The 27307-nt window shown below is 39.0% G+C and overlaps 1 protein-coding gene across 3 annotated transcripts in view; it reads right to left on the bottom strand.

Moving 5' to 3' along the window:
- The window catches only part of myh11a (myosin, heavy chain 11a, smooth muscle), a 42570-nt gene extending 20652 nt beyond the window's left edge, over positions 1-21918 (bottom strand). For 2 of the 3 annotated variants that reach the window (XM_088074018.1, XM_088074026.1), the window contains exons 1-6: positions 21768-21918; positions 15971-16335; positions 15466-15622; positions 9079-9106; positions 1704-1803; positions 1550-1576 (exon numbers count right to left, since the gene is read on the bottom strand). In XM_088074018.1, the coding sequence (XP_087930144.1) occupies positions 1550-1576; positions 1704-1803; positions 9079-9106; positions 15466-15622; positions 15971-16312 (654 nt within the window). In that variant the 5' untranslated portion in view covers positions 16313-16335; positions 21768-21918. The remainder of the gene's footprint in view (positions 1-1549; positions 1577-1703; positions 1804-9078; positions 9107-15465; positions 15623-15970; positions 16336-21767) is intronic. The other variant, XM_042485940.2, reaches the window with a different exon arrangement.
- Between the last annotated feature and the right edge of the window lie 5389 nt (positions 21919-27307).

A 27307-nucleotide genomic window follows, 5' to 3' on the forward strand; every position in this document is an offset into this window, starting at 1 on the left:
GAGAGTGAGCGAGTTTCGAACGCAGCTGTTGTTTGTTTGACACAAGTATGAAGTCTAAGTCCAGGGTCATGTCCCAAATCCTAAACTTTGAGTTTTGAGTCCTAAACACATTACAAATCTCTGTTAAGATAACATTAATTTAGCATTGATTCGCTCCCTATGTTAACATTAGCCTTGTCTCACCGTTCTTTGTAGAATTTTAAATGTTGAAAGGAGATGGAAGTTGTGTCTTTGTCAGTAATTTTGTCAACCCATGTTTGTCACACTGAACTCTGATTTTTTGTTGACCAAACGAAATGATCCTCAGTATTATTTTTTCCTCCTGGTGCTCTGTAACGTTACTTTAGTTCTACATGGTTTTCTCTTGCAACTTCATTGGACGTTGTCGGACTGGTTCGCACAAAGTGGATTTAAAGAATTAAGTGACGAGTTTGAATGCCATTAATCTTTGCTGATTCGGGAAATGAAGAGAAATGAATTGATTCATGGCACACACCTTTTAAATAACATACTTTTCATTACATCAAGTATTTTCATGTCAAAAGGCTACGTAAAGGCATTTAACCCTTTGAAACCTGAAAAATTGTCTTGATATCTTTGAAGAAAAACATGGGAAGAATTTACAAGTAACGAGTTACGAGAAAATTACCTGAAAATTTGCAGTAAATAAATGAATAACAATAATACTAATAATAAGATTATAATTTGTGAAGCAAGTCCAAGTCACATGACTTAAGGCCACTTCTGGTATGCTGTACAGTGTTTCCTCTATGAGTGAAGACCTTGAGGGTGTGTGGGGTCAATAATGACATTACTTTGACCCACAGGTTAATCCGTCTGTTACCGACACCAGAGCGACACCACAAACCATCAATGTGTTGTTAGGAGCCTGTCATTACTCATCCTGACTGAAGTGCTGTTCAGAAAGACTTTCTTTTATCCAGGCTCAGAGAGGGTGACTGAGCTCATGGTAGCTTGGTCAGGGTGTCTCATGACGTGGGTGTCTGCGGGAGCTTCACATTGTGTACAGGTTCAGTAAAGGCTACAGGACAAGACACCCTGGCAGGTGGGAGGATGTGGAGGGGAGGGAAGGGAGGGGAGGAGGGGGGAAGTCGGTGTTCGGTTGATAAGAACAGGACACGGGCATGCTCACACTGTGCTCGTTGATCTGTGAGAGACCCTGTCACTGCCAGGGAGGCTCAAACCTCACCTCTGCTGGCAGTGAAAGGGTGTACTTAATAAGAGGATGGATGACACAACACGATAAACCAGTTCAGGAGTACGAAAACACTACACGTCCTTCACTGAACAGTCTGCGAGTCAGTACTACGATGAAGGTCATGCAGTCTAAATCAGCTCTTGTTGGGTAAGATACAGAAATGTTAGATTAAACATTGTCTAACTCAAGAACAAGAGGATTCGGGACCCTTGGTGTAAGAAAATGATTATTTTTTGGAGGTAACTCAGTGACACTTTCTTCATGCACTTTTCTAACACACACAAACACTACACACACAAAAACACACTCCAGGCATTCCCCTTTACTCACGTAGGCAAACTGTGATCCTGATTGTTGCTATTTGGAGGAAATGGCGATATTAAAGATTAAAGCGGGCAGTTTCCTGCATATGTTGAAGAGTGAGGGAACTGGCTGACAGATCCTGACTTTTAAATCAACATGATCTCTTCACACTGATACTTACAACACTGCTGTCCTTCTTGCCTTTGTGTGAGGACGCCACGACAGCCAGATACTGGATGACCTTCTTGGTGTTCTCCGTCTTCCCAGCTCCAGACTCTCCGCTACAGAAGGGGAAAAGCAAGAAGGGGATTAAAAGATGCAAAGCGGAGATAGTGAGAGAGTACAAGACGATAAGTAGCCCTGACAGCGACTCTGTTCACAGTTCAATAACCCCGTTTAATTGAATGGAAATCATGTGCAGCAGAGATAACCGCACCAACGTGTGACTCAAAGCATAATGTTATTGTTCAGTCTGCCCACTACACGCTGATCCCCAGAGCCTTTCACCAACCTTCCCTCTCATAATCCATTCCTGTTTAGAGGGATGTTTTTTTAATTTTAAAATTAAGCCTCTCTACTTATTTTAGAGCTTTAAAGGAAAATAATGAATTGAAGGTTAAAACAGCAAACCTGGATGTTGTTTTAAGAAGATTTTTCATTTCTGCCCTAATTTGATAGCAAACAGTGTGAGCAGAAATGCTACGAGGGAGAGGGAGGACATGCAACAAAGGTGGTGTGCACCTTAACCATTAGGCTAAAGCCTTTCCTGTCTTCATGCTGCTTTTCTCATACTTTAAGGTCTGCTGCTGAATCGTTTTAATGTAGCAGAGAATGTAGTCAGACAGGAAGAACAAGGAACTAAAAAAGATTTTTTTTTTAAATGCATAGCTTTCTAGGGACAGACAGGGATATTATGTGCAAACGTTAAGTGACAGACTTGTAAATCCAGGTGTCATCTCTTCCACCAATTGATTTAATACCTCTCCACTCTCAAAACTCTTAAAAAAACCCAATATATTGTTATTTCTTATGTTATTTTAATCTTGTGAAAACATAAGAAATGCATTAGAGCATGAAAATACAGGACAAATCATGTCCCCTTTGTGATCCAGTTAGGGACAGTGCATTTTATCTCTTATTATGGGATAATCCAGTATTAAAGTTAAACATTATGAATGCCGGCCATAGACTACAGTCTAAGGTGGTAATCTCTCAGTAGGTAAACTGTACTGTTGGTTACAGAGTGATTTGTTCTTGTTTTTGTCTTAATTCTTGTTTGATTAGATAAGGTTGTGTAGGGTGATTTTTTTAAAATATAAAACTGGAAAAAGGGGGTAGGATTTGATAAGTATTCACTTCCTCCTATTCCTTTGGAGACATGAAGCACTTGCGTTTGTTTACTCAGTATGTACAAAGGGCATTCTGGTATTGCTTACATTTCGCCTATTTTATTTGGCATGTTTGAAAATAAAGATTGAACTAAATATCATCTATCTAATGCAGCCTTTAAAATCAGGAGAAGACAACGCTTTTATGGCATCCAAAATTTAACATGATATCTAGTCTCATATTAGAATATCAATATAATATCTATAATGCCCAGACCAAACTAGATACTATGTATAAATGTGTTTTAAAACTAAACCTATTAGTGTGAATGAAGCCTGACTCTCCGCCAGAGCAAATAAGTGTTTCTCACAAAATGTTCATTTATTCCCTGAAATAAATGGCAGCACAGAACACATGGCCTGACACTTAACGGCAATAAAATCAGTATGTATACATAGCTAAAAAAAACCCTCTTGTAACATTTACAAAATTATTAGTAGTTTTATGATAAACACTCTCTAAAAGTCAGAATCTTACAAATAAAAAATGCACTACCTTTTAAACAACATTTTATAACTCAAACCTTTTCAAACAGAAGCAAGAACACATTCTTTCCAGAAAATGATCCTGCATACTTAGAAAGACAAAGTTGAATGATACCAGAGCCACCAGCCAGCAGACACATCCTCAGACTCGGGTCCATAAAAGGCACGGGATGCGCCCTGTGTTAGGGCTTGGCAACTCTGAGAGGAATCTAATTACTCTGTCCTGTTCACGTTTGGTAAGGACATATGACACCCAGGCTCCTACTGTCAGCAGCTCTTAGTGAGAGTAAACTCTGATGGGAGTTTTTCCTCCAAATTTTCTGTCAAACTGTCTCTTCCTGCTCACCCTGCGTACCATCAGTACAGGCTTCTCTAATGATTATAGGACTTTTTGAAAGGATTGAGTGGATTATATTTCACCAGAGGCCTAATATTGCTAATATTCAGATGTTTTGTTATAATTTGGGGAGATTGTAGATTTTCCTTGTGTAAAATATTGAACATAGCTATATACTTATGACTTCTCTGCTTAAAACAAATGTAAAAAAAACCTTCTGATTGAATCTGAGGAGGTAATACTTCATCCTTAGGGTTTACATTAAGTTGAAAACAACACATCACAAACACCAGAGAGGAAATCCTCATAGTCTAGAGAGCTTCATGGCAGTATTTTTCAACATGGCGCTTATTTCCCCATGGCTTGTGTCAAAGTGACTAATGGGAACAACAGTTTTTGAAACTGGTCCAGTATTGAGTGAGAGTCATGCAGCTGGCAGCCACAAAACATTGCAATGTAACAATTCGGGCATGTTTGCACGTCAATTTATGTCCATAAAAAGTGATTTTTTTTTTCACTGACAAGTTCAGATTGTTATTTTAAGTGTCTGACAATGTTATGAGGATTCCAACAGCGACAGACCATTTTGTCAAAGAGCAAGATCCTTTATGTTTAACCAGAAACAGCCCCCCATTTAAATTAAAAGTGATTTTATGATAGTCATCCATACTTTATTCAAAGTGGACAGAAACAAAAAAAAATCACTATCTTAAAAAAACTATCTTACAACAGTTAGACGTAAGAATACACTGACTCTACATGTGGTAAAATTACTTTATTTATATGGAGTCTGGTGGGTTTGGTGATGGCAATTTTGGGTCTGTTTCTGGCTCAACAAAAATGATTTTACTCTTTGTCAAAAAGGTCTGAGAATAAAAATCTGAGCCTGTCAGTGGCAAAAACAAACTCTTTTAATGGACGTAAAATGACAGTGTGAGTATGCCCCCAGTGGTTACATTACAGCCTGTTTCACAGTCTTGCGCAAAACTGGACCAGTTTCAAAAATTGTTGTACCCATTAGTCACTTAGACACAAAAACATGGGACAAGGTCACTGTTGAAAAATACACAACATACCCTTTAAGGAGATCTCTTCAATGGTACATGTGATGGATTTGAGGCCCTCAGCAGGATCAGAGAAGGCTATGAATCTGCACTCACCAGGAACATCCTGCCACTTTTTGGCCACTACGTCCATTCTATCAGTCCAGTCTTTCACACACACGCAATGACTATCTGACCAAGGAAACTGATGACCCTGCTGAGATGAAATGTCAACATCTCGAGAATGGATTTAGCAGGCTCCCAGCTATTTCCCATGGCAAATTCTTGCTACCAAGGAGGAATCTGAGGAATATAATGACTACTAGGACTACCAGAATACACAAATCCCTGTAAAAGCTCATGGAATCTGAAAAAATGTCAGATTGTGCATCTATACAAAAACATGTCATCCTCAAAAGACAAGTTATCAGGAAATCCTAAAAAATTCTAACACAAGTCTCCCATGACAACACATCAGCAAATACCTCCACACTTTACTAGTGAACTTCACGCTATAAAGATGAAAGACCTAAGTGATGGATTGCTGTTAAAACAATACTGTCAAAGAACATGCAGTACAATTAAATGCACATGTATACACACGTAGGAGGAGAATGTCATACATGACATTCCATGTATCAGGCCAGAAACGTTTCTCCCATATATGGCTCCAGAGGCTTGTGGAGGCTGAGACCAGCTGTAGCTCAGACTGAACTCTTAAAGGACTGTTTGGACCAGACTAATTTTCCACTGAGAAGGCAGAGTTTGTATGTCATCCTGTATCTCCTCCAGTTTATCACTTAAAACTTATTTCAACTATCGCTATAAGTTTCCCTCGGATAAAGGAAGCTTGATAGTTCAGGAAATGGTTTGATGACATCAAAGAATTTGCAGCATCCTGGCATCTGAAAATTTAGAGAAAGAGTCCTTGAGGGCGAAAGAGCCCTTCCTTTCATTTCCTTTACTGGGACCAGTTGATGCTGACCAGCAAATGTGCTTCTTTTTGCTCAGAAGTTGTTCTGAAGATTTTCTTGCACTAATGTCAGGTATTTTCTGAGTGTCTGTAACTTACGTTGTTGCAAATGATGCATACAGTCCTTCTGGATGGTTAGGCTTCCATTGCATTGCTAGGTTATGATTGTGATAATAGTTTTACGTTTCATGCAAGTTTGCCAGCTTCTGTGTTTTAGCTATAAGCTGGAGACCTGCTGTTGAATGCTGTTGCATTTCATGTGTAAGCAGTCATTTATGGCTACAATGTACTCTTTAATTTTCAAAACCAAAAGTGCAGTAAACTCATCAGCTATCTTAGGAATCATTATTAAATTAAAGGCTTGGGTGAACATAGACTGTGTGTTTTAGTAGGTGCACACTCTGATTATGACAGAGAGTGACCATCCTGTTGTCCAGCTGTAGAGATATCTGCTTCTATCCTATATAAAGGGTCTAGATGGCACTCGGCAAAAAAACAAAACAAACAAACAAAAAAAAAAATTTGAAAAACTAAATAGCAATGTCTCTTTCCAGAAATGTATAACCCATTGAACTTATTGTGAGCAGTTTCATGAAGTAACTATTTCCCAAATTACACCCGCCAACTGGATCACTGTGCGTCTCATAATTGAGAGGCTGACTCATGACAGCGCGAGACGTAAAATTTTGATGACGTCCTCCTTGGTTGGCTCAGTGATACGGTTGGCGGGTGTAGCTCAGTGAAAATAAAATATTTTCAAGATGAAACTGCTGACAACAAGGTCTGTGGATCATCTTAAGTAACTGGGTCATGTAGAAAGAGGCATTGCTGTTGTTTTCCGTTTTCTTTCTTTTTTTTTTTTTTGACCACTGCAAGCCGAGTGCCATCTAGTTCCATTATATTGAAGAGAAGGCGACATCTCTGCAGCCAATATCTCCAACACTCAACAACTAACATCAAAACAATCTAGATTGCTAAACAGCACTACAGGACAAAAAATGTGTATATTTTATTTTGGGATGGATTGCCCATAAACTGTATCAGCTCCTTAATACCAGTCAGTCAATTTAAATGGCTGGAATGGACTCAAAGAACACATCACACTGTAGGTCCATTTAGGGTGTACTGTCTAGACTTGTTTGATTAAGTGTTTGAGCCTTTTTACTCTATAGTTATACATCTGATGACGTTTACATGCAGTACATTTTTAGAGGACAGTAATAAACATAGAACAAGCCAGTAAGATTTACAGTATGTGAGAATGGAAAGTAGGGAGCAACCTTTAAATAGTTACTGAAAAAAAATGAAATACACAGAATGTGATTCATGAACCTGGACTCACTTCAGCTTCAACGTAAACGTATAATATTATACAAAATGCAAAGCCTATTAGGCCACTAAAATGTGGAAGGAAAAAACATATTAATGGTTGATTAACGTCTATAAAGTAACGTCAAGTTCAGGTTAGTCCAAAGGTTAAACCGTTAATGACAGACAAAAGAACGTTGTTTGTCCCTAGATGCCCGACGAATGTCAAAGTTCTCATTAATTAGTTTGGAAGAAAATAAACAAAGAAAATGGAGCGCAAACATTTGGAGAGCTAATCTGGTTCTCCCATCAGCACATAGGCCATGCTTCCTGAGAGACGAGCGAGACCGTGTCCCTCTGGGAGCACTGCGGACGCACTAACACTCAACCAGTTTGACTTAATTAAAATACAACACAGTTCACTGCAGCATTATCCAACAAAATAACATTTTCTGCAACTGGCCAGCAGCATCTTCCGAAAATATCAGAATTGTAATCAATTTCATGCAGGTTGAGGCTGGATGCTGAAAGAGCAGAGAGGTATCTTCTTTGTTTAACTCTGTGTTTACACAGTCATTATGTAACTGTTCCTCCAGACATACACACGCAGATACACACAGCCTTTCTTCTAGCACCGATGTGATATCTACAGAAAAAGTCAAAAGGGACGTATAATGCTCATTTTCAGGTTCATACATGTTTTACTATAACATGTTGACATGCTTTAATGTTTAAAAACACCTTTCCCCCTCATGGGAACACCTGTATTCACCCCCTTGTCTCAAATGCTCCGTTTTAGATCTTGTTCCTTATGACCCCCTCCTAAAAAAACCCCCAGTTAGCTCTGATTGGTCCGCGTTTTTGCGCCTTCAGTGTCCTTGTGTCTTCAGTGTTGCCAGTTTGGTGACAATATTGTTCAGGTTTAGCGACTTTTCAGTCCATCTTAGTGACTTTGTTTCTACAAAGTGACAAAATAAGTGACTTGTTGGATAGAAATAATATATTGTACTGTAATTCATCCCCATGCATGCTGCTCAGAGTAATCGCAGTTAAGGCGCAGGCTCGTCCGTCTGTTTTCTCTTGCGATATTGGCAAAAAACAGTCAGGAGGAGAGGAAAAAACGCAGTGGGAGTTGTAGTGAGTTTCTATGGACACTTCGATGCTCTTGCACTCTGGATTGATTGAATGTGGTGCACTTTAGTATAAGCGCCATAACTCACACTATTCAAATGTTTTGATGAGGATTTTTCCATTGAATCTGATTCAGCGAAGTTTAAGTGCTTCCATGATTGCATGATGATGTCATCAATACAGAAATCAAGGGTATGATGTCATCTGGTGACTTTTAGTGACTTTTGGAGCTCGTGCTTGATACTTTTCAGTGGAAAAACGTTGGCGACACTGGGTGTCTGCACCATCATTGAAGCTTACGAATGACTATTCAGTTTCTACAAAAAAATGAACAACACTGGCAACCAAGTTTTCATGTTTCTGTTACCTTAGCATGTGGCGTCACTAAGCAGTGCAGGCTACAGTATGTGATGTAAACACTTGAAATGATCATATAAAGAAACACGACACACTGACATCATACTGTGGTTAGATTGAAAAAAAAATGTTGGAAACAGAGTATTCACCTTGGTAAGACCTGGGATTTTTGAACACAGGGACTACTTTTACAGATGTTTACCTCATTACTTTAAACTTCAAGATGAACTTCAGTATGCCATGTTCAATATGATCGTCCTTCATTGTAACATTATATGACACCAAATATGGAAAAGCATACAGGGTATCGCTCAGAAACATGGATAATAATGAGGCAATGAGCAACTTGTCAATAAAGGTTCTACAACTTGCAAGAAATTAGTAGATTTAAAATTACAATTTTAATTTAAATTTTTAAAAACCTTAGGAAAAATGTCCAGGGGACAAAAATAATTAAAAATTGTATTTGCTGAGGTTCAGAAGGGTTACGGAAAGATGACAGGTGAGTGTGGAGGTGACAAATGTTTACTTACGTGCAGAGAATGGACTGGTCCTCACGATCTGTAGACACAAAGAAAGTTCACAGTGTTAGACAAATTTTAGGGCAAGTCATTCACAAACACACAGTTGGTGCCCAGATTACTTATTAAGGCATCATGTGGTCAACCAAAGGAATCTGCAAAAACCCAAAGTCCAAATATGTCATTTTTTGTTATGAATAACAAGCATGCAGACTTCATTTTCCTCCTGCCCTACGTTTGGCTGGAGGACATGTGTACAGTCATGCACAATAGCTCAGGACACTACTGTACATACCACATGTGAAACAACAAGCCTTTCTCCAGGAATAAAGATCAATCTAGAGTTTAACTTAAGACCCCAGCTGGGACTTGGTTCAAGACTTCGAGGAGGCTGCTCCCCTGTGCCTAAAGAAACATGTAACTCCCACAAATACTTTGACTTTTAAGCATTAAAAATCAACTCTGAATGTGCTGAGCAATGAGTCATTATACTGTCTCCAAAAATACTCCTGGGAGAATACAGTGAGTCCATGTAAGGCTATTTTGTAACAGTATCCTCAAATACAAACCACTCCTGGGGGAGGACAGGGAGTACTGCTGAGGGAAAAGATAAGTTTGCTGTCAGCTGTCCACATGAAACCTCTAACTTAACGACACCTGAGAGCTTAACTGCAAAAGTAAGCAAATGTAGGGGAAAAAGACACAACAATTCTTCATCTTCATACAGTGACAAGCTCCATTAACGTGTAGTGTCATCACTTTTAAACTGTGATTTATGACTTTGTGTTACAGTGTGCAGCCTGCCCTGCACTGTAAGCTTGCACAGATGCTATTTCTTCGTTTGGACTTTGGCTGCCACTCCATTCCTTACGTACACACACAAAATGCAGCCTGTTCCCTCTCTGCATTTCCTAATTAAGGCACATAGAGAGAGAAAGGGAGCGAGAGAGGTGGCCGGAGTCGTGAGCTTTTGTAAAGAGTCCAAAAACAACATTTAGTCTTGCGCCACACACTCTGAGAGAAGGGACATTTAAAAAAAAATATTAAGAATGTTTTAGTGACACTAATTTATTTAGAGAAATCTGATTACATGTGTCAGTAGCTTTGCACCTGTCTTGTAAATACACCAGAAGGCACAGAGGTACACATCTGTCATCTGCTGCAGTGAAACCTTTAAGGGGACAGCAAAGTCCCTGCGGGAATTTCACATTTTTATCTCCCGGACATCAAAGACTGAGGCACGATTTCAGAGGAATGGGAACTCAGCCAAGACTGCCGGAAGAATGTCTCCAAGCTTCAGCTAGTTATCTTGCTTTGCTGTAGTTATGCACCACTTCCACTCTAACATGTGAGCTGTTCATACTATAGCACTCAGTGCAGACATCCTGCATCATTACTTCATGGGAAATCCCACTAATACATCAACAATAACAACTCCCTGCCAGCCACAGTGTTATACAATACAGGCTCAGAAGGGTTAGCTTTGTAGATGTAAGACTTTGATATCTGAGGACTTTTGTGTGCAAAGGCTTATTGAAAGTATTTACACTAAAATCATCCTGAAGCCTGACAGCTTTTCCTAACTGGACGCGATGCGAACGAGCGAGTAAGTAAGCGTTATTGCTTTTGTTTCAGTGTTTCCCAATAAATATGTTGTGATCTTTTCCATGTATCAGTGAACAGGCTGAGTGATGGCTCTAGTTTTTCAAAGCTTGCGCACTTCCAACCTGTTTTCGGAGCAACAGCAAGCTGTTGTTTAGACTAGCTGAGGGCTCAATAGGCTACCTGAATGTTGCTGTCGCTCGTTTTACATCTAGACACCTTTTTTAAGTTCCCTCCGTCGAGTTCACTTGCTTGCTGTATGTTAGGACAGTTCTTGAATATACATAATTCTTCGTAAAGCGTCAAGACTCGAAGCAAGATTTTCTGTTAAAAACAGTTTGGGATTAAAATTTAGGGTTCCAAACATGAAAACCCAATGATCACAATATCCCACAAAATGCGGGTATTTTAAGCCAAAACATTATCTTTTCTAAGGCATAACCAAGCCGTTTTTGTAATCGCACACCGAACCACACATAATAAAATGCAAATGTAATGTATCCATGGTTCGCAGAAACATTCAATGCCAACACTGATTTTGGCGATTAAGATTGACTAACCACATCTAGGTTATGTCTGGATAAAAACCAAGAGGTTTTCAAGTCAGGTATTGAGACTTTGAAACAGCTTGTTTAAAAAGGTCACTGTGCCATATCTCTGGTATATTTTAAAGTTACATCTTTAGAGCCATATTTAAAGATTCACTTTTATGTGATGATTTGTGTTAAAGGTGCAGTATATAATTCTGGAAAAAGATAGTTGATTGTTGACAATCCCAGGTCTTCACATACCAGTACTTTGGGTTGGTGGTTTGATCCAACTATCAACCCAAGGTCATCGATATTTGACAACCTGGGAATGAGACAATAATCATCTCTCTTTCTCCAGAATTATATGCTGCACTTTCAAGTGTTAATTATCTCCCTTTAACAATTTGGCTTTATCTTCATTTTTGGATTCATTACTGACAATGCAGTCATCAATTTTGCCGCCTACTTTGTCTTACTTGTGGTAAATTGCAGCTTAAGGCCATATTTTAAATGTGATAACTGAATGGGTGGTCCAGGATCTTACACATAAATTGTTATTTCATATATCATGAGCTAAAGCAACCGTCTGATTTGTTTAGTCTGAAATAAATGCAGCAAATTAAGCACACTCATGTGCACAGTGTTCTGGGTGAAACAACAAGCCTGTGATTTTCCCATAATCTGAAAAGGGTCTCTGAGTTGCAGCTGTATGGGTGCTCCTGCATGGATAAGCTAAAGAAGTGTAATCCAAACACCCATACAAACACCAATCAATCCTGCCCCTTCTTGTTTACTTGTCACACTGTATTTACACACCACAGCTGAACTGGTAAATAAAAAAATTCCTGTGTACCGACCTGATGGAATTTAAATGTACACAAATCACTGACAGTTGTATTCTTTAAATAAGAGACAGCCTTAAGCACACTGTCACTTTTATGCCGATGATACTGTGATATAATCTTCTGTGTCTACACCAAACCAGGCTCTTTGTCAGCTTCAACCTGCTTTAAATACTGTAGAAATGTGTGATTTCATCTTGTTTTGAATGCTGACAGAACAAACTCATGATGTTTTCAAATGCAAAATCAAAGCCACTGAACCATTATCTATCACCACTTTTCGTAAGTCTGTATTTCATTACAAATATCCTCACATTCAGCAACTGGTGAAAAAACTTTAGTTAAAATTGAGTTTTTATTTTAGGAGCAAGTGTTGCTGTTTCTTTGAGGCCAAAAGGAATGTTGTTGCAACCACCTTTATGCCAGGTGCTGGACTGTGGCGATGAATGTTTCATGTAGACTCAGATATCATTTCAGCATTAATTAAGGTATCAATTACTTTAAAAGGACAGCTCACCCTGAAATTAAAATGACATATTTTTCCTCTCACCTGTAGTGCTATTTATCAATCTACATTGTTCTGGTGTGAGTTGCAAAGTGTTGGAGATATCAGCAGGGATGTCTGCCTTCTCTCCAGTATAATGGAACTAGATGGCAGTGAGCTTTTGGTGCTCAAAGCGCCAACAAAATACTTTTGGTAAAACTCAACAGCAATGTGCCTTTCCATAAATTGTGACCCATTACTCAGAATAGTTCCCAGGATAGTTGTAGTTTCCATGGAAAAAAAATTGTTCCTGCTGGAAACTGCTCACAAAAAGGTCTGTGAATTATTATTGATATTGATTTTTCCCCCTTTTTTAAAATTTATTTATTTATTCTCTTTTTGTCAGTTTTTAAAATTTTATTTTGTATTTTTATTTTGCACTGGTAATTCATACCAAAACAATTAAACAGATTAAAACAGCACTACAGGTAAGAGGAAAAATATGTATTTCTGATTTTGGAGTAAACTGGTACCCCAAAAACGTCAACCTAAGAAATAGAACTTGAAGCTTAAAAGTTTTTTTTTTCATACAATATCTGTAAGTACTTCCTTAGCTTGTGAGTGTCGCAGCTTAAATGCGTAATTTCAGTGCAACAATACATTCCAATGTATTAGATCAATAATCAGTGTTGAATTCATAATAATGTAATTTTCTCAAATTGGAAATGTACATTAATATGACGAGGAATTGGTAATGTATTGACATACTGAAAAAGTGAGTATATGCTTTTCTTGGGTCAATCCTCCATAACATCCTGAATCAGTCACCTAAATAGATGAGCAGTTATATCCGCCAGGGAGATAGAATAATATGGTTTGAGAAGATTTCGGATAATCCCACTTTCTTCAGAGCTCTCTAAACAATTACTTCCTAACTTTAGTCTAAGTCCTGTCCAAACATCCTGTTTCATTGCAAACCCATCAAACCAAAGCAGAGAGTAAGTGCAATCTCAAACCTATTTAATGGGACCTTTAAACTCTTCTTTCTCACCCTCCCCAAAAGAATCTGTGGTTTTCACATGGACCAAAAAAAGGGAAAAAAATACAGTTAAAATGTTTGAATGAGGAAGGGAAGGCTGCTGAAACAGGAAATGTTTTATTGCCCTCCACCCATCTCTCAATCCAGATGTCAACCCCTCTGAGAGAACATCCTCACGTCAAAATGAAGTCCAGTGGGCACGACCCCCTGGAAGCACCAGAAACCGATTCTCTGGGAAACCAGCTGCTCTAAAATCGCACCATAGCAGACTTATCCAAGAGCCATTTACTGTAAGCATGACTCTGCCAAGGCCACAATCGTCACCTCTACAAGACACTGACTCTCAAATAGGCCATAAAATACTCTTTTAGATCTGATTATTTTTTTCACACTGTGTAACCAACTCAATTTGTAATGAAATGACAGCAGACAGGTGGAGCTACAAGGTCGATTTCTGGACTTTCATGATAAACACAGTTCTGCATTTGACAGCGTTAGGCTGTTTGTGGTTTTTATCAACCATTTTGTCAACATGATGGAGCTAAAAGCTGCCAGCTGACATCACTCAGACAGAAGTAAGACTTTTGACAGCTGATACCACAACTCACCCGTACTACGCACTATAAAGCCTCCTGCACACACTTCAGTTTGACAGAAATCACTCTAAAACATAGCAGCTTGCCACTGCACAGGCTTACAGTTTTCTTAGTTATGTGTGTGAGCTGACAGGGAGTTATACCAACTCTTATGTTGCTCGGTCATGCTGCAGTTTGATCCATCATTTATTCATTTGAGAGAGTAATGCTCAATCTCAATACACCCTTTGCCCTGTAGCTCTTAGCCTATACCCGCTTGTTTTGCAAGTTTACATCTAGGGATAGGGTTAACTGGGCTACGTGGCCCTCCAAACAGAGGTTTTTCAGAGGCACACTCCAAACCGAGTGTATTTAAAATTAGGAGAACCATCATATTATCTTAGTTTAATGTCATTTCAATGTATTATGGTCCTATTTTTATAAAAAGCGTAACAAAAGATGGCTAATAGTATGCTGATGTCTAACTAAGCAGCTAGCCACTGTTACATTTTTACTGCTGATTTGTGCATGAGAGTCCTGCATTTGGACATATTTCCATGTCACATTCCCCCTTTAATGGCACATGATGCTCAAAATTTCACTGAAGTCCAGCAGAGAAGTTGCCACAGTTGTTACCGCTCTTGTAATATCAGTGCAGACTAGCAGGGTAAGACCATGAGTTGCTAATTTTAGCCAAAACAGCATTGCTACTGCCATGGTAATAAAGGAGAGTTATTTTTTATTTGATTATTTGATTGTTTGATTGACAGCATGAAAACTAAGTTGTTAATGAATTGCGAGAGTCAGAAATGTCACAAAATGCTGCCTGTAGCCTAAGCAAGAGAAATCACTGCAGAATAATTTGCAATGTTCAGCAATAGTCGTCTACATGTCTGTTTACGTAAACGGCATCATACTAATGACATATCGGGGTCTTGAAGGGTTGTTCCAGTTTTTAAAGGAAGCCTTCCACCACTGCCCTTTGAAACTCTGTTCCAATGGGCAAGGTGGCACTCGAAAATGAGGGGTAGGGATAAATATTTGGAATGGGATTAGCCTCGACTCTTGTGTTGCTTGATACTGCCTCAGCATCATTCATTAAAACCAGACAGGTTACCAGGCCATCACAGAGCTAATAAATACTAAACATACCATTCTAGGCAATCTTTTTGTGTTATCAGTTTATGTAATTTGCATGTTTATGCAATAAGGGGAAAACCTTAACACTAAGGTAATAAGAAAACTCCACAAAGAAAGGACCAAAAATTGCATTTTCTTCTAAAAACAGTGAGGTAGATATGACAAAGTGATAGTGGAAACATCCTACCTTGCATCATGTTCCTGTAGGCATTATCAGCGATGGAGTAGATATGAGGGGGCACTTCATGTCGTTTCTTCCCTTTGTACATGTCAATGATCTTCTCTGAGTAAATGGGCAGCATTTTATAGGGGTTCACCACCACGCAGAACAGGCCAGAGTATGTCTGAGAGAAAAGACCAGGAAGATAAGTACATGTTTGTGTTTTGTATTTGTATGATTGGGAAGGCTTAAACGAGTCAAGGAAAGACAGCGAGGATAAAAACTGAAACACTAAAAATCCACCAGTATGAGAGAATTTGGCTGCTCCTCAAGGTTTTTAGTAGGCTTATTTGGTGCCAGTATTTGCACAAGCATTTATCTTTGTGTTGGAATCAAGATTCGAAGATCAGGTTCAAACAAGGACTAGGGGTGAGAGAATCAATAAAGTCAAGAAATCTGTGTGTAGTTACACATTGTTAGGGTGTGAGTGAATGCCTGTGCAAGCATTTCCATATTTTTACTGCATACTTACGTAAATAAGGCCGGAGAAGTACCTCTCCCGGATATTGTGCAACACGGAGGCTTCGTTCAGGCAGGTGAGCTCGGCCATGTCCTCCACCTTGCTGAACTTGGGCGGGTTCATCTTCTGGATGTCATCCTTGTTGACCGTCACCTTCTTGCCGTTGTCGGCAAGCTCCACCAGCACCTCGTCACCGTGCTCCTCCTTGATACTGGCCGCCTCGAAGCCATGCTTCTCCGACGGGATCCACACCAGCTTCTTGGCTGCCCAGTCGGCCTGAGCCATTGGGCTGTTCAGGAAGTCTTTGTCAACGAAGAGGAACTTCTCGTCATCGCTTGGGGCCTTCTTAGACATCTTGGGTTGAGGTGGAGGGCCAACTGTTGGAGAAAAGGAGTAAACAATTAAGGAAGCGAAGACGGAAGGGAGGTGGAAAGTGAGTGTGGAAGGAAGGAAGGAAGGAAGGAAGGAACATCGGAAAAAACAGAGGCAAGAGGGAACAAAGAGAGGAAGCAGGAAATTAAAAAGGATAAGGGGGCAAGAAATGAAGCTTCAACTGCATTTTACAGGACGTTCTCATTTAGTGGTGGACAGCAACAAAGTACATTTACTAAAATCCTGTACTTAAAAAAGTATTTTGTTGGTGCTTTACAGTTTTTGCCTATCTGTATGTTATCTGAGTATTACTTTTTTTAGAAACTTTGCCTCCACTACATATAAAAGATAGATATTGTACTTTTGACTCAACTACATTTCTATGAAGGCTGTTGTTACGTGTTACGTTTGCTTTGAATCAGTGCATTTTCTTTTTTTTTTCTTTTCAAAAATTCAAACATCCATAAATCTACAACAAATTGTTTGCACTTGCAACAGAAGCTCACTCTTGGACTTAAAAATTGAGTGGATATTAGCCCAAAATTAAACATTGTCTGAGAGTTATTTGTGTTTGTGAATTCATACAATTATTTGTTGTATTTCGTGCCAAGCAGCTGGCGCCAAGCTGCTGGTGAACAGTTATAAGGTGTATAACTGGGTTGTTAAGGTATGTTGATTATTTATTTATTATGATATTTTAGATTATTTTTCAAAGAAGCTGCATCTACAGCAGTTCCAAAAGTCGCCAGACAAGGCATTGGCCGCAGGATGACCTTTGTTTTGAACTAGCAGTTATGTTGAAATGGACTGACAAACGATAACTGCTCTTAACAAGCTTTTAACTGTACAGGTGCCACAAGTGCATTCAGTGGGTTGTTTTACAGTCATTAGATTTTGTAAATGTATTGTGGCAATAGACATTTTTGTGTTGAGAGTAAAAAGAAAAAAATGACTTTGCATAATTAAGTATATAAAAGCAAGTACTCCATTACTTTAACTAAAGTAATATTTTGACACAGCAACTCTCACTTGTATTGTGATCATATTTGACAAGGAGTATCTATACTTTAACTCTAGTAATAGAGTTGTGTACTTTGCTCACCACTGCTCTTATTGCAGTGATGCATCAATAATTTTAAAGGAACTTTCGCAAGTCAAATTTCATAACAGACATCCTGGATGAATAAAAACCCTGCAACAGGTATTCTGTTTTTCTTTTTTGGCATAAAAAGACAACAGTTTGTGCACAGATTTAACTAAAACATTGCAGTAAACAATCAGCCTCTCAGTATAAGAAACTTGCCAGTGAAGTTACCTTCCTCCTGTGATTGTTACTCAAAGGGTTAACATGTTTCATTGACTGGGGAGTTCCAGAGAGCGCTCATTCTCACAGACCTCCACCCCCTCTCGACCCCACACTCTCACATAAGCCACAAGGGAGACGCACAAACAATCCCCCTCCCTAATTTAGATAGAACGATTGAGGCTGGGAAATTTTAATTAACTCAGTAACAGAGAAAAGGACATGTTGTCAGCAGCTTTATCTGATACACTCCCAAATCGTTAATGCACACTGACGTTAACTCAATTATTAAGTCAGTGCTTAATTGACAACATCCATGTTTTCTGTGTCTTTCCTCCTCCATCTCTCTCTCTCTCCCTGTCTCTCTGCTCAGAGGCTTCAGTCTCGTGCTGTGATGACCATATATGGGCCCCTTCTCTGGAGCAGGACTCTTTTTCTGCGGACCTAAACAGCAAGGCAAGTGAACTCCCAAACAAAGCCCATATAGGGAATAGTATGTCTCTTGCTGGCCTCGTCGTTTACTTCAAAATGATAACAGCGAGGCGGAGAGCCTGAGGGGGGCCCGGGGCTTTAACAATCATGCTTCTTACGGGCCACATTAGTTTTTAAATGCAGTGGCTACGTTATGAACAAGTGTTTGGGAGTCAGCTGTGTCTGGGAGTGCATGCAGTGGGAGGTACTGCAAAATGCACATGTGCAGGAATTGAACCACACTCTATTAAAATATAGGTAAAAAATACAGCTTGAGTTTACATTTAACCCTTTGAAACCTACAGCGACATCAGTTTTTATTCAGACACCTTTCATAAGTATTTAACCCTTTGAACCCTGAGCAAACTGGTGTAATTTCTTTCAAAAATATGGGAAAAACAGGCAATGAGCCACTCGTTAAGAAATGTCCCACAAATTGCAAAAAAAAAAAAAAAGAATAGATTTAGAAAATTATTTGAATAAAGCTGGGGAAAGATGTCTAGGGGTAAAAGGAAAAAAGCTAGGGAAAAACTATATTTATAATGATTATAATTGCGTATTTAAAATGATGTTACAATAGCATTATAATCTTTTAAGCACTTTTAAAGTTATTTACTTGTTTGTTAGTAAACTTTTTGTCTTTTTAGGTCATTATCTTGTACTTTTTATAGGGTTTTTTTTTTCTAATTTTGGGTCATTTTCTTTTGTTGCTTATTGACTTCTGATCATGTTTTTTAGAGAAATCAAGCCGATTTTTCAGCTTTCAAAGGGTTAAACAACAATATGATATGTTGAGTTGGATTAGCCTCTGAACTACTGAGTAGAAAACTTCGTGGTTCCTGGATTATAGACGATGAGTCACTCATGTTCACAGTCTGTTACTTCGCTCCCTCTTCATCCCTCTTGACACTGAGACTGGCACACACTTTAATTGAGTGGGAACTATGTAAAAAAAGCCACTGAACCTCCTGAGAAAGCCCATAAATGAACCCCAGGGACCAACCAAACCAAACCACCCAGAAACTGCTCAAAGATATTGCATAAATATGAACTGGAGACACTTCCTATTTGTGAAAAGCTGCAGAGCAGCCGGATAAGTCCAGTGAGCTGAGCAGAGCTCTGAGGAAACGAGGAAGGCAGCAGCTGATGCTTTGATGCTCAGATATTCCTGCGGATAAAAGTAAACAGACTTTTCCTGACGCTCACCCCGTGCTCATGCATGTGCAGCCAATCAACGCCCTCCTCCTCAACCCCTTTAACTTTTCTCACCGCTGTAATACCTTTGTGAAGCCCCCTCTTTTCTTTTTTTCTGTTGTGTCAACACAGCTTTGTACTCAGCCAGTGTATCTTGCAGACAGCAGTCTGAAGTGGGGTTGACAGGCTGATACAGTCTGACTGGAAATGTAAAGGATGACAAGAGCTCATTGCCAGCACAAAGCTCTGTTTGTCAGCACATGCATCATTAGCCATTAGACTAAACTACGCAGCTGCCAGAGGAAAATGTTTGGCATTGTACATTAAATCCATTAACATGTTATGTTTGCATGTTTCATAGCATCACATCAATGTCTCTAAACTGATATGAGCTGAACTTTTTCATGGTGAGGTGGAGTGGATGGTGAATGGTGCGAGCTCTTGGTGAGACACCTGCCAATCTGCAGACCACTACAGACAACAAATAACAAACTGGTTTTGATTTAACAAGTTATTGTTGTAGTTCCAGCGGCTTTCTAGGCACCAAAAGTAGTCGTTTTGCAGTTATGTGTTGCTATTTTCCAGTGGGGGTAGTACCATGAAAAGCATTGCAAATCACTGCTTTTCCTCCCGAGAAAGTGGCATTAAAGGGGTTGTTTTTACAGAAACATCGCTGCATTTCCTGCCAAGATGGTAGCACGAAAAGCACTGTTTTTTATTGAGACATCGCTGCATTTCCTGTTGGTTTAGTGGCATGAAAAGTGGTTGTTTTTTTTACCAAGAAATTGCTGCATTTTTAGTTAGGATAGTGGCATGAATAGTTGTTGTTTTTTATTACATAAAAAACATATTTCATTAGTGTTACAGAAAGCGGATAGTTTTTAACCAAAACGTCGCTGCTTCTCGAGCTGGGATTGTGCCCCCAGAACTTTGCATTTTAAGCCAAAACAAAATATTTTCCTCACCATAACAAAGCGTCTATTTGTGCCTAAACCTTGTCACACGTTAACCACATCACATTCTGGATGTATCCATTACATAATGACATTAAAATATAACGTGTCAGGGGTTTGCTGAAACGTACAAAGCTAACATTATTTATCGCAACGGGATTAATTGTCGATACTCCATTATAACTAGTGTGTTATACCAAACTCAAAGCACGTCAAGATGACTAAATCAATCACAATCAGAAGAAAGAATACTTTCAAATCAATGACGTGTCCCATAACAATGATTTTATTTCATAACCCTTATTTGAAATGATAACAAACAAATGGAAATGTCACCCAGGAGACTGACTGACCTATGTCTAGTTGCGGGTGAAATAGGTCAAACTGCAGGGCCTGTGAATGATTTTACTCATTTCCTCTCTGCTGTTTCCACAAACATTCTTCCTGTATCATCTTCTCTATAATGCTTTCGCATGATGATTATAGGATTACAGCATGAAAACAGAAAAAAGTCCTCAGGCATATGTCAGCGACTGCAGAGCTGTGTCATTTAAATACAAAAATGCCAACCAAATAAACCGTCAACAAGTTACTTCCTTCTCTGTTAAAATTGATGAGTCATAGTTTACAGCACAAACAGTCTTCGTCTTGGCATTTTGTCACACTGTGGCCAGAACCAGTTTATCATTTTCTGGTGATCAATGCTAGAAGTCCTTGTCAGTGTAAATGAGAGTAATGCTGCTGTTTAATGTCCATTTCATATGGTGACTGACAAAGGCTAGTGAATATGGATCTCACTGAACTTGTCATTCTTGTACATAATTATGAAGAAATTTAACAGTTAAAATAAACAAGAAGACAGTTTACCCCTTCAAAACCATCACTGATAGGTTTCATTGGAAACGTGTGAACAATATCAGTTCTCGCTATAGTTTCTTCATCTTCAGCCACAACAGTTTCAATAGTTTGACAGGCAGACAGCTTTATACAACCATATTTGGAAAACAGGAAACTCCATGGTTAGAATTGAGCCCATTTGTTAACTGAGATATTCAGACCTAACTTCCTCTTATTTCCTTACTATGTTCTGCGGCATAGTGCAGTAAATGCAGCATGATTTATATAGTGCTCACAGCCAATTCACTCTCTAGTATACTTGATTAAATACACAAATGTAGTTCTGTATAAATAAAGAGTACATATAAACTCAATAATGTAGCTACTTTATCACCTGACTGCACCCAAAAAGGAACTTTAAAAAGTGATACAAATTGCAAAGAAAGACAAACTGTCTAGAAATGTAAAGCTAAAACTGATATTTTCCTAAAAATAATGGCTTAAATAGGAATATTAAATTAATTTCTTGCATTATGTTCAATGTTGCATGCAAACACCACCACAATTTCCTCTTCTTCAAACGCAGTTAAAATTAACAAGTGTGAGAGGGATGCAAGCTGAAGACAAGTGCAGTGCAGCATCACTCTTAAAACGACTCCACAGAAAAGCTTATACTCACATAGTATGAAGAAATTCTGTTGCGGGGAGTTTTTTGGGTTTGGAGAGTTAGGGTCTGGAGCGGCCGGCGTTGACGAGGTACTCCACAAAGGAACAGTCCAAATGACCCCCGTCTAATTCGGAGGCTTACCATTTAAACTGCGCGTGGCTGCGCGAGGGTGGAGCCGCACGAGCCGGACCTCCTACTGCATCATCGTCCAGCTGCAGGCAGCATCCGCGAGGAGCGGGACAGGAGGCAGAGGACATGCGCACTGAGGACACCGGCAGTTTTAAAGGGACACGGGGTGATGTGAATGAGGAAATGGAGAAAACATTTATTTATTTATTTGTTTATTTATTTATTTATTTAGCACAGTAAAGACAAAACAGCAGAACAACAATAAAACAGAAGCAGATTGTGCAGGTGAGATACAGAAAACCCGCAAATAAGAGAGTCTCACCTCAGAATGGATTACAAAATCAATTAAATAATCCTAAGAACAAGTACACATAGGATCAATAAAGTAAATTTAGAATGCCTATGAAATAGTAGAAAACATAAAATGAATGAAAAAAAAATGTACTGAGGGTGTATGGACCGATGTGTGTTTGTGTACATGTCAGAGTGTCCTGCCAATTAAAATGTTGATAAAATTTTAAAAAATTAATACAATTATATTGAGCAATTTATATGCTCTATATTTGACACAGTTTTTGTGGATAACCTATTTGGATTTTTATCTTCCAGTTTATGCTACTTTATAGGCCAACTCTGCTCTACTACTTACATCTGTCAGCAGCTAGCTATAGTTAGTAATCTTCAGATTAAGATGACTCGCAATGCTGTCATAAATGACAGGTATTTATAGATGCAATGGCATGAAAAAAATGCAGCCTAGATGCAAATGCCTTAGTAGTTTATGATTACCAATTAATAGAACATGTATTCAAATGCACTTTATGTCTGCACTTTTCTGTGCTATGCAAGTTATGTCTGTTTCTACACTATGTATGGATTTTTATGTAGTAGAACTTTATGTCCAAGACAAATTTCCCCAGGGACAAATCAAGTAATCTTGATCTTAAATCTTACAACTGCATAGACAGCCCACGCAAAGTCCATCTTTCCCACAGTGAAATACCTCTTTTATGGATATTTCTTTGCACTTCAAGTACATTTTGCTGATAAGACTTTTGTAACACAGGTAATATTTTGAATATAGGACTGCTAATTTTAATAATATCACTTTCCTAATGGGAGAAATAGGCCTACATGTGTCATTAAAAAGAGTAGCAATAGCTCATATCTATTCAAGTGTCCCACAAAGTCATGACAGTGTAACAAAGAGCCAGCAAGTCATTGTTAATGTTATTTACACCTCTGCGTTTACTATTGTGACCTCTCAAAATAACTGTAAGAGCCACAATATGAGAATATGAATTAATTTATCAATCATAAAAATTCTTTTTCAGACACTATAGAACATATATAAAAATGTAAAAAGATAAAAATATAAAAATGCATGCATGTTGGATTTTGTCAGGACCCTCCCTTTAATCTTGACGTCATGTGCAGTATAGTTGATCACAGAGCTGCATGAAGCATGGGAACAACTTGTTTTTCTATGGTGTGACTGAATGTTATTTAAACTTTTTTTTCAGTAAAGGTTTGAAACTAGTTTGCTTCTTCTGTCGCTCGTGTCAGACTTAAGTTACTGTGCCTACAGCTCCACGGTGACTTTTTTGACACGCAGAAGGAATGCCACTACAATAATATCTGAGGAGAGGGTGTCCGGTGGCTCAGTGGCTAGAGCAGGCACCCCATGTACAGAGTTTGTGACGCAAGTTTGATTCCGGCCTTGACCCTTTGGTACATGTCGCCTTATCTCTCTCTCCCACTTTCATGCAAAGTCTTTCTTATACATTAAAGGCATAATATATATATATATTTATATATCTTACAAAACAATACAAAAAATACAAAAAATAACATCTGTGAAAAAGGCCTAATGAGCACTTTCTTTCCGCACAGATGAGGTTGTTAATTTTTATTGTTAAGTTTTGTAAACCTCATCAGACACTGTGTGACATATTTGTTTTCTGTTTCAGCGCATTTTGCTGTTCTCAGGATACTAAATCTCGTGAATATTGGGTAAATTTATTTTAAATACAGGAATCACTTTAATATGGTGAAGACACAACAACTAAAATCTAGTGTCTGTTCCACTCTCTATAGATTATGCAATCTGCTCCCACTCCTCATAAGGCAAGCTGTCCTCAGCACAGGAATCCCCTTTACTGTAACCGCTCCAGAGAGATTCCCCCCGAAACATAACTCAGAATAACAAGATGAATGTGTGTAAGTGTGTGTACATCCCACACGTCCCCTATCGTTACGCACGTCGCATTCCACTATCACAAACAGCCCTCCCCCTCTCCATCCCTCTCCTGCTGCATCCTCCTGTTTCCAGCTTCCTTCCAATGGAACTTCCTATATAAGGACACCAATCTATTTGCTTCAATAAATCAAGCTGCTGCTTGATAGCCAGGGCCTGTTTTGTGCCAGAGACTCACGGCAGTGTGTGTGTGAGAAACCTGGTGACAGACCAAAGAAGCAACATGGAGGACCTCTGGGCTCCCTCTGGCCAACATCAAGGAGGCGGGGTGGCGTTAACGGAGGAGAAACAAGGGCTGAAAAACTCACGGAGAGACAGGGTGAGAGACAAGGCAGAGGGAGGGATGAAGAACGAGACGAGGAGGAGGAGGAGGAGGAGGAGGAGGAGAGGGAGACAAAGCAGCAGATACACTGAGCAGAGAGGTTGCAGTGTGTGCCATATAAGGACAGTGGGGTCTGTATGGAATCTCGGCAGCTTTCTGTGTTACTTTCAAAGTCGAGCACAGGCAAGCACCCCGAGCCCCAGTGACTAAATATGGTCCAGCAGCAACAGCATTGTTCCAACAAACAAAGTTGTTTCTTTACAAGTTAGCAGTGACACACGCAAGTTTTACGGCCCTGTCAATATATAGGCTAGTGCACCGAGGAATTAAGGTGCTTTCAGTCTAAGAGGAAGACTCCACAGTGTAGATTTTATGTATGAAAGATGCAGTTTGAGATTTCTGTTTTTAATCTTATTAAATACAGATAAACTGTCAGATGATTTTTCCTATATGCAATAACTCTATGCCTCTACTTTGATCTCTAATCTCCACAGATATCTCACAGGGTCATTACTTAATGGCTGCTGCTGAGATAAGGTCATATCAATATTTCTCTTTAATATGATGTACCATGCAAAGAGAGATATAAGGGAGGACAGGAATCTAAAAAACCCAAAAGGTTCAAGTGAAACAACCAAATTGCCAGAAAAAAATGTAGGTATTGTATGGTTCTTCAAACGATGAATATGTTACATTTGTAGATTATAATGAAGCAGTTTATGTTTCAGCAACGATGTAGTTAATATATGGTTAGGTTTAGGCATAACAGTCAATCTGTTGTGGTTGGGAAAAGGACATGTTTTGGCTTGAAATACCCATTTTGGGGAGGCAGGATCCCCACTGGAAATGAATGCAATTTCTCTGTCAACAAAAACAACAACTTTTCATGCAAATATCCTGGCAGGAAACACAGCAATATCTTGTTCAAAAACAACAGCATTTTGTGCCACTATCCCAGCAGGAAACACAGTAATGTCTAAGTTTAAAAAAAAAGAAGAAAAAAAAAGTTTTTTCATTGCGCCGTCCTGGCAGAAAACGCAGTGATGTCATCATAAAAAAAAAAAAAGAAAAGCTTTTTCCAGTAAAAAACAACCATTTTTCATGTCATCAACCAAGCAGGGATGTCTAGGTAAAAACCAACAAGTGCTATTTGTGGCACTTTCCCTGCTGGCAAATCAGCAACGGGTTGCAAAAAAGTTTTGTTGTTTGGTGATACTGAACAGTGGTCTGCAGCATAGCAGGTGTCTCACCATATTTTCCACCATCCCCTCCACGTCCCAGGTCAGCTCATATATAACACCACATTAGAAACTCTGATAAAATACATATGAAATGTACAAATGTAAAGTAGTTTTGGTTTGTAGAAATGGCGACTGTGCTAAGTGGAAATATGCTGGCATTATCTGCTTAAACGAGTCTGCCCTAAACTTTGACATGGACATTGTCCTCTCCCGGCTGTCTGAGATGGAGAATAATCTCCAAGTGATTCCTCTGAGCAATGAGTAAACGTATGAAAAGTCGACAGAGACAAAAAGGAGGGGAGGCAATGGGAGTGTGCAAGGATAAAAAGTCAGAGTGAAGGATGGTTAAATATACAGTAGTCAGTAAATCAAGAATTACACTTAATATATCTAAATAAAATCTTATCTGTCATATTAAAAAATGCTTGCTAGTCAGTGTAGGCATGATTCACATCACACAGCAGTTGATGTCGTGTACATGTGGACTCTCCCTCAACACTATGTGGTAGAATAAATATACATTCAAAAAACATGAACTGCGATGGAAAGATCTCTTACATATTGTATGTTTAATGTTTTTCTCCAAATCCATGTCCATAGAAGGCCATCTATTGGAGAGAAAATATGTTTATGGATATGTTTGACCCTCTTGGAATGCAATTGCTTTCTAATTTGAGCCCAGGGGCAAACATCAGTTCACTCTGCTGCAGTCAAAGGACCACTGCATTCAATACTATTTATACAGCTGTCTCTCTCACACACAACTAATTTATACAGTGGAGGAGAAACGCTACCTTTTATCAGGCACCCTGCCAATCGAACAATCATGTGCCATTGTTCAACTTCCTCCGCTTATATAGCCATTTTCAGGAGAACGCTCATATCTGGTGCCAATAAACTAGGCGCCTCAGGGCCACAGCCTTTAAGGGCAAGTAGTGTTTTCTCTGAGAGAGTAAAATCAGACTCGAAAAGTCCCACATGATGCTGTATTTTCAGCAACACATTATAGCTTCTAATGGGATCAACAAGCGATGCTGTTTAAAGTTATGTGTACATTAAATCTTGTAGAATCATCTTGTAAACTGATGATATATCATTACATTTTCTTTCTACGGCTACCCGCTCCATCAGAGGCACTGGCACTCAGCAAAACACACTGTGTGCTGCACATTACAGCCTCATTCTTTCAATGAGCTAATTTGAGAGCTATGATCTCATCTATCAAAGACTCTACAATCAAGAATCAGAGATGCAGATATGGTAGAGGAGACAGGATAAGTAAACTTCTAAAGCCCCCCAAAAATGTAGACGTGTATTATGTTCAACTCTGCGCCCAGTATAAGTTATCACCCTGAGAAATAAATGGCCGGCAAAGTGGATAATCAGTTCCAGAAACTCGGGGCTTTAAGTCGTGTGAGATAAGAATGTCAAGTTCCCTTAAATGGTGAGAGAGGAAGTGAGATGCAAAAAGCATCAGCTTGTTGCAGCAGATGTTTGTCCGTCCAGCAAAGGGTACATGTGACAGTTTTTCTTTGTATGGCTTGTTTCTTTTTTGTAAATGCATTATTGTTGATGTATCTTATGAGTAAAACCATCATTCTTC

This window comes from Plectropomus leopardus, chromosome 3, assembly GCF_026936395.1.
Source record: "Plectropomus leopardus strain MGB_pleo_1.0 chromosome 3, ASM2693639v1, whole genome shotgun sequence".
NCBI classification, from domain to species: Eukaryota; Metazoa; Chordata; class Actinopteri; order Perciformes; family Serranidae; genus Plectropomus; species Plectropomus leopardus.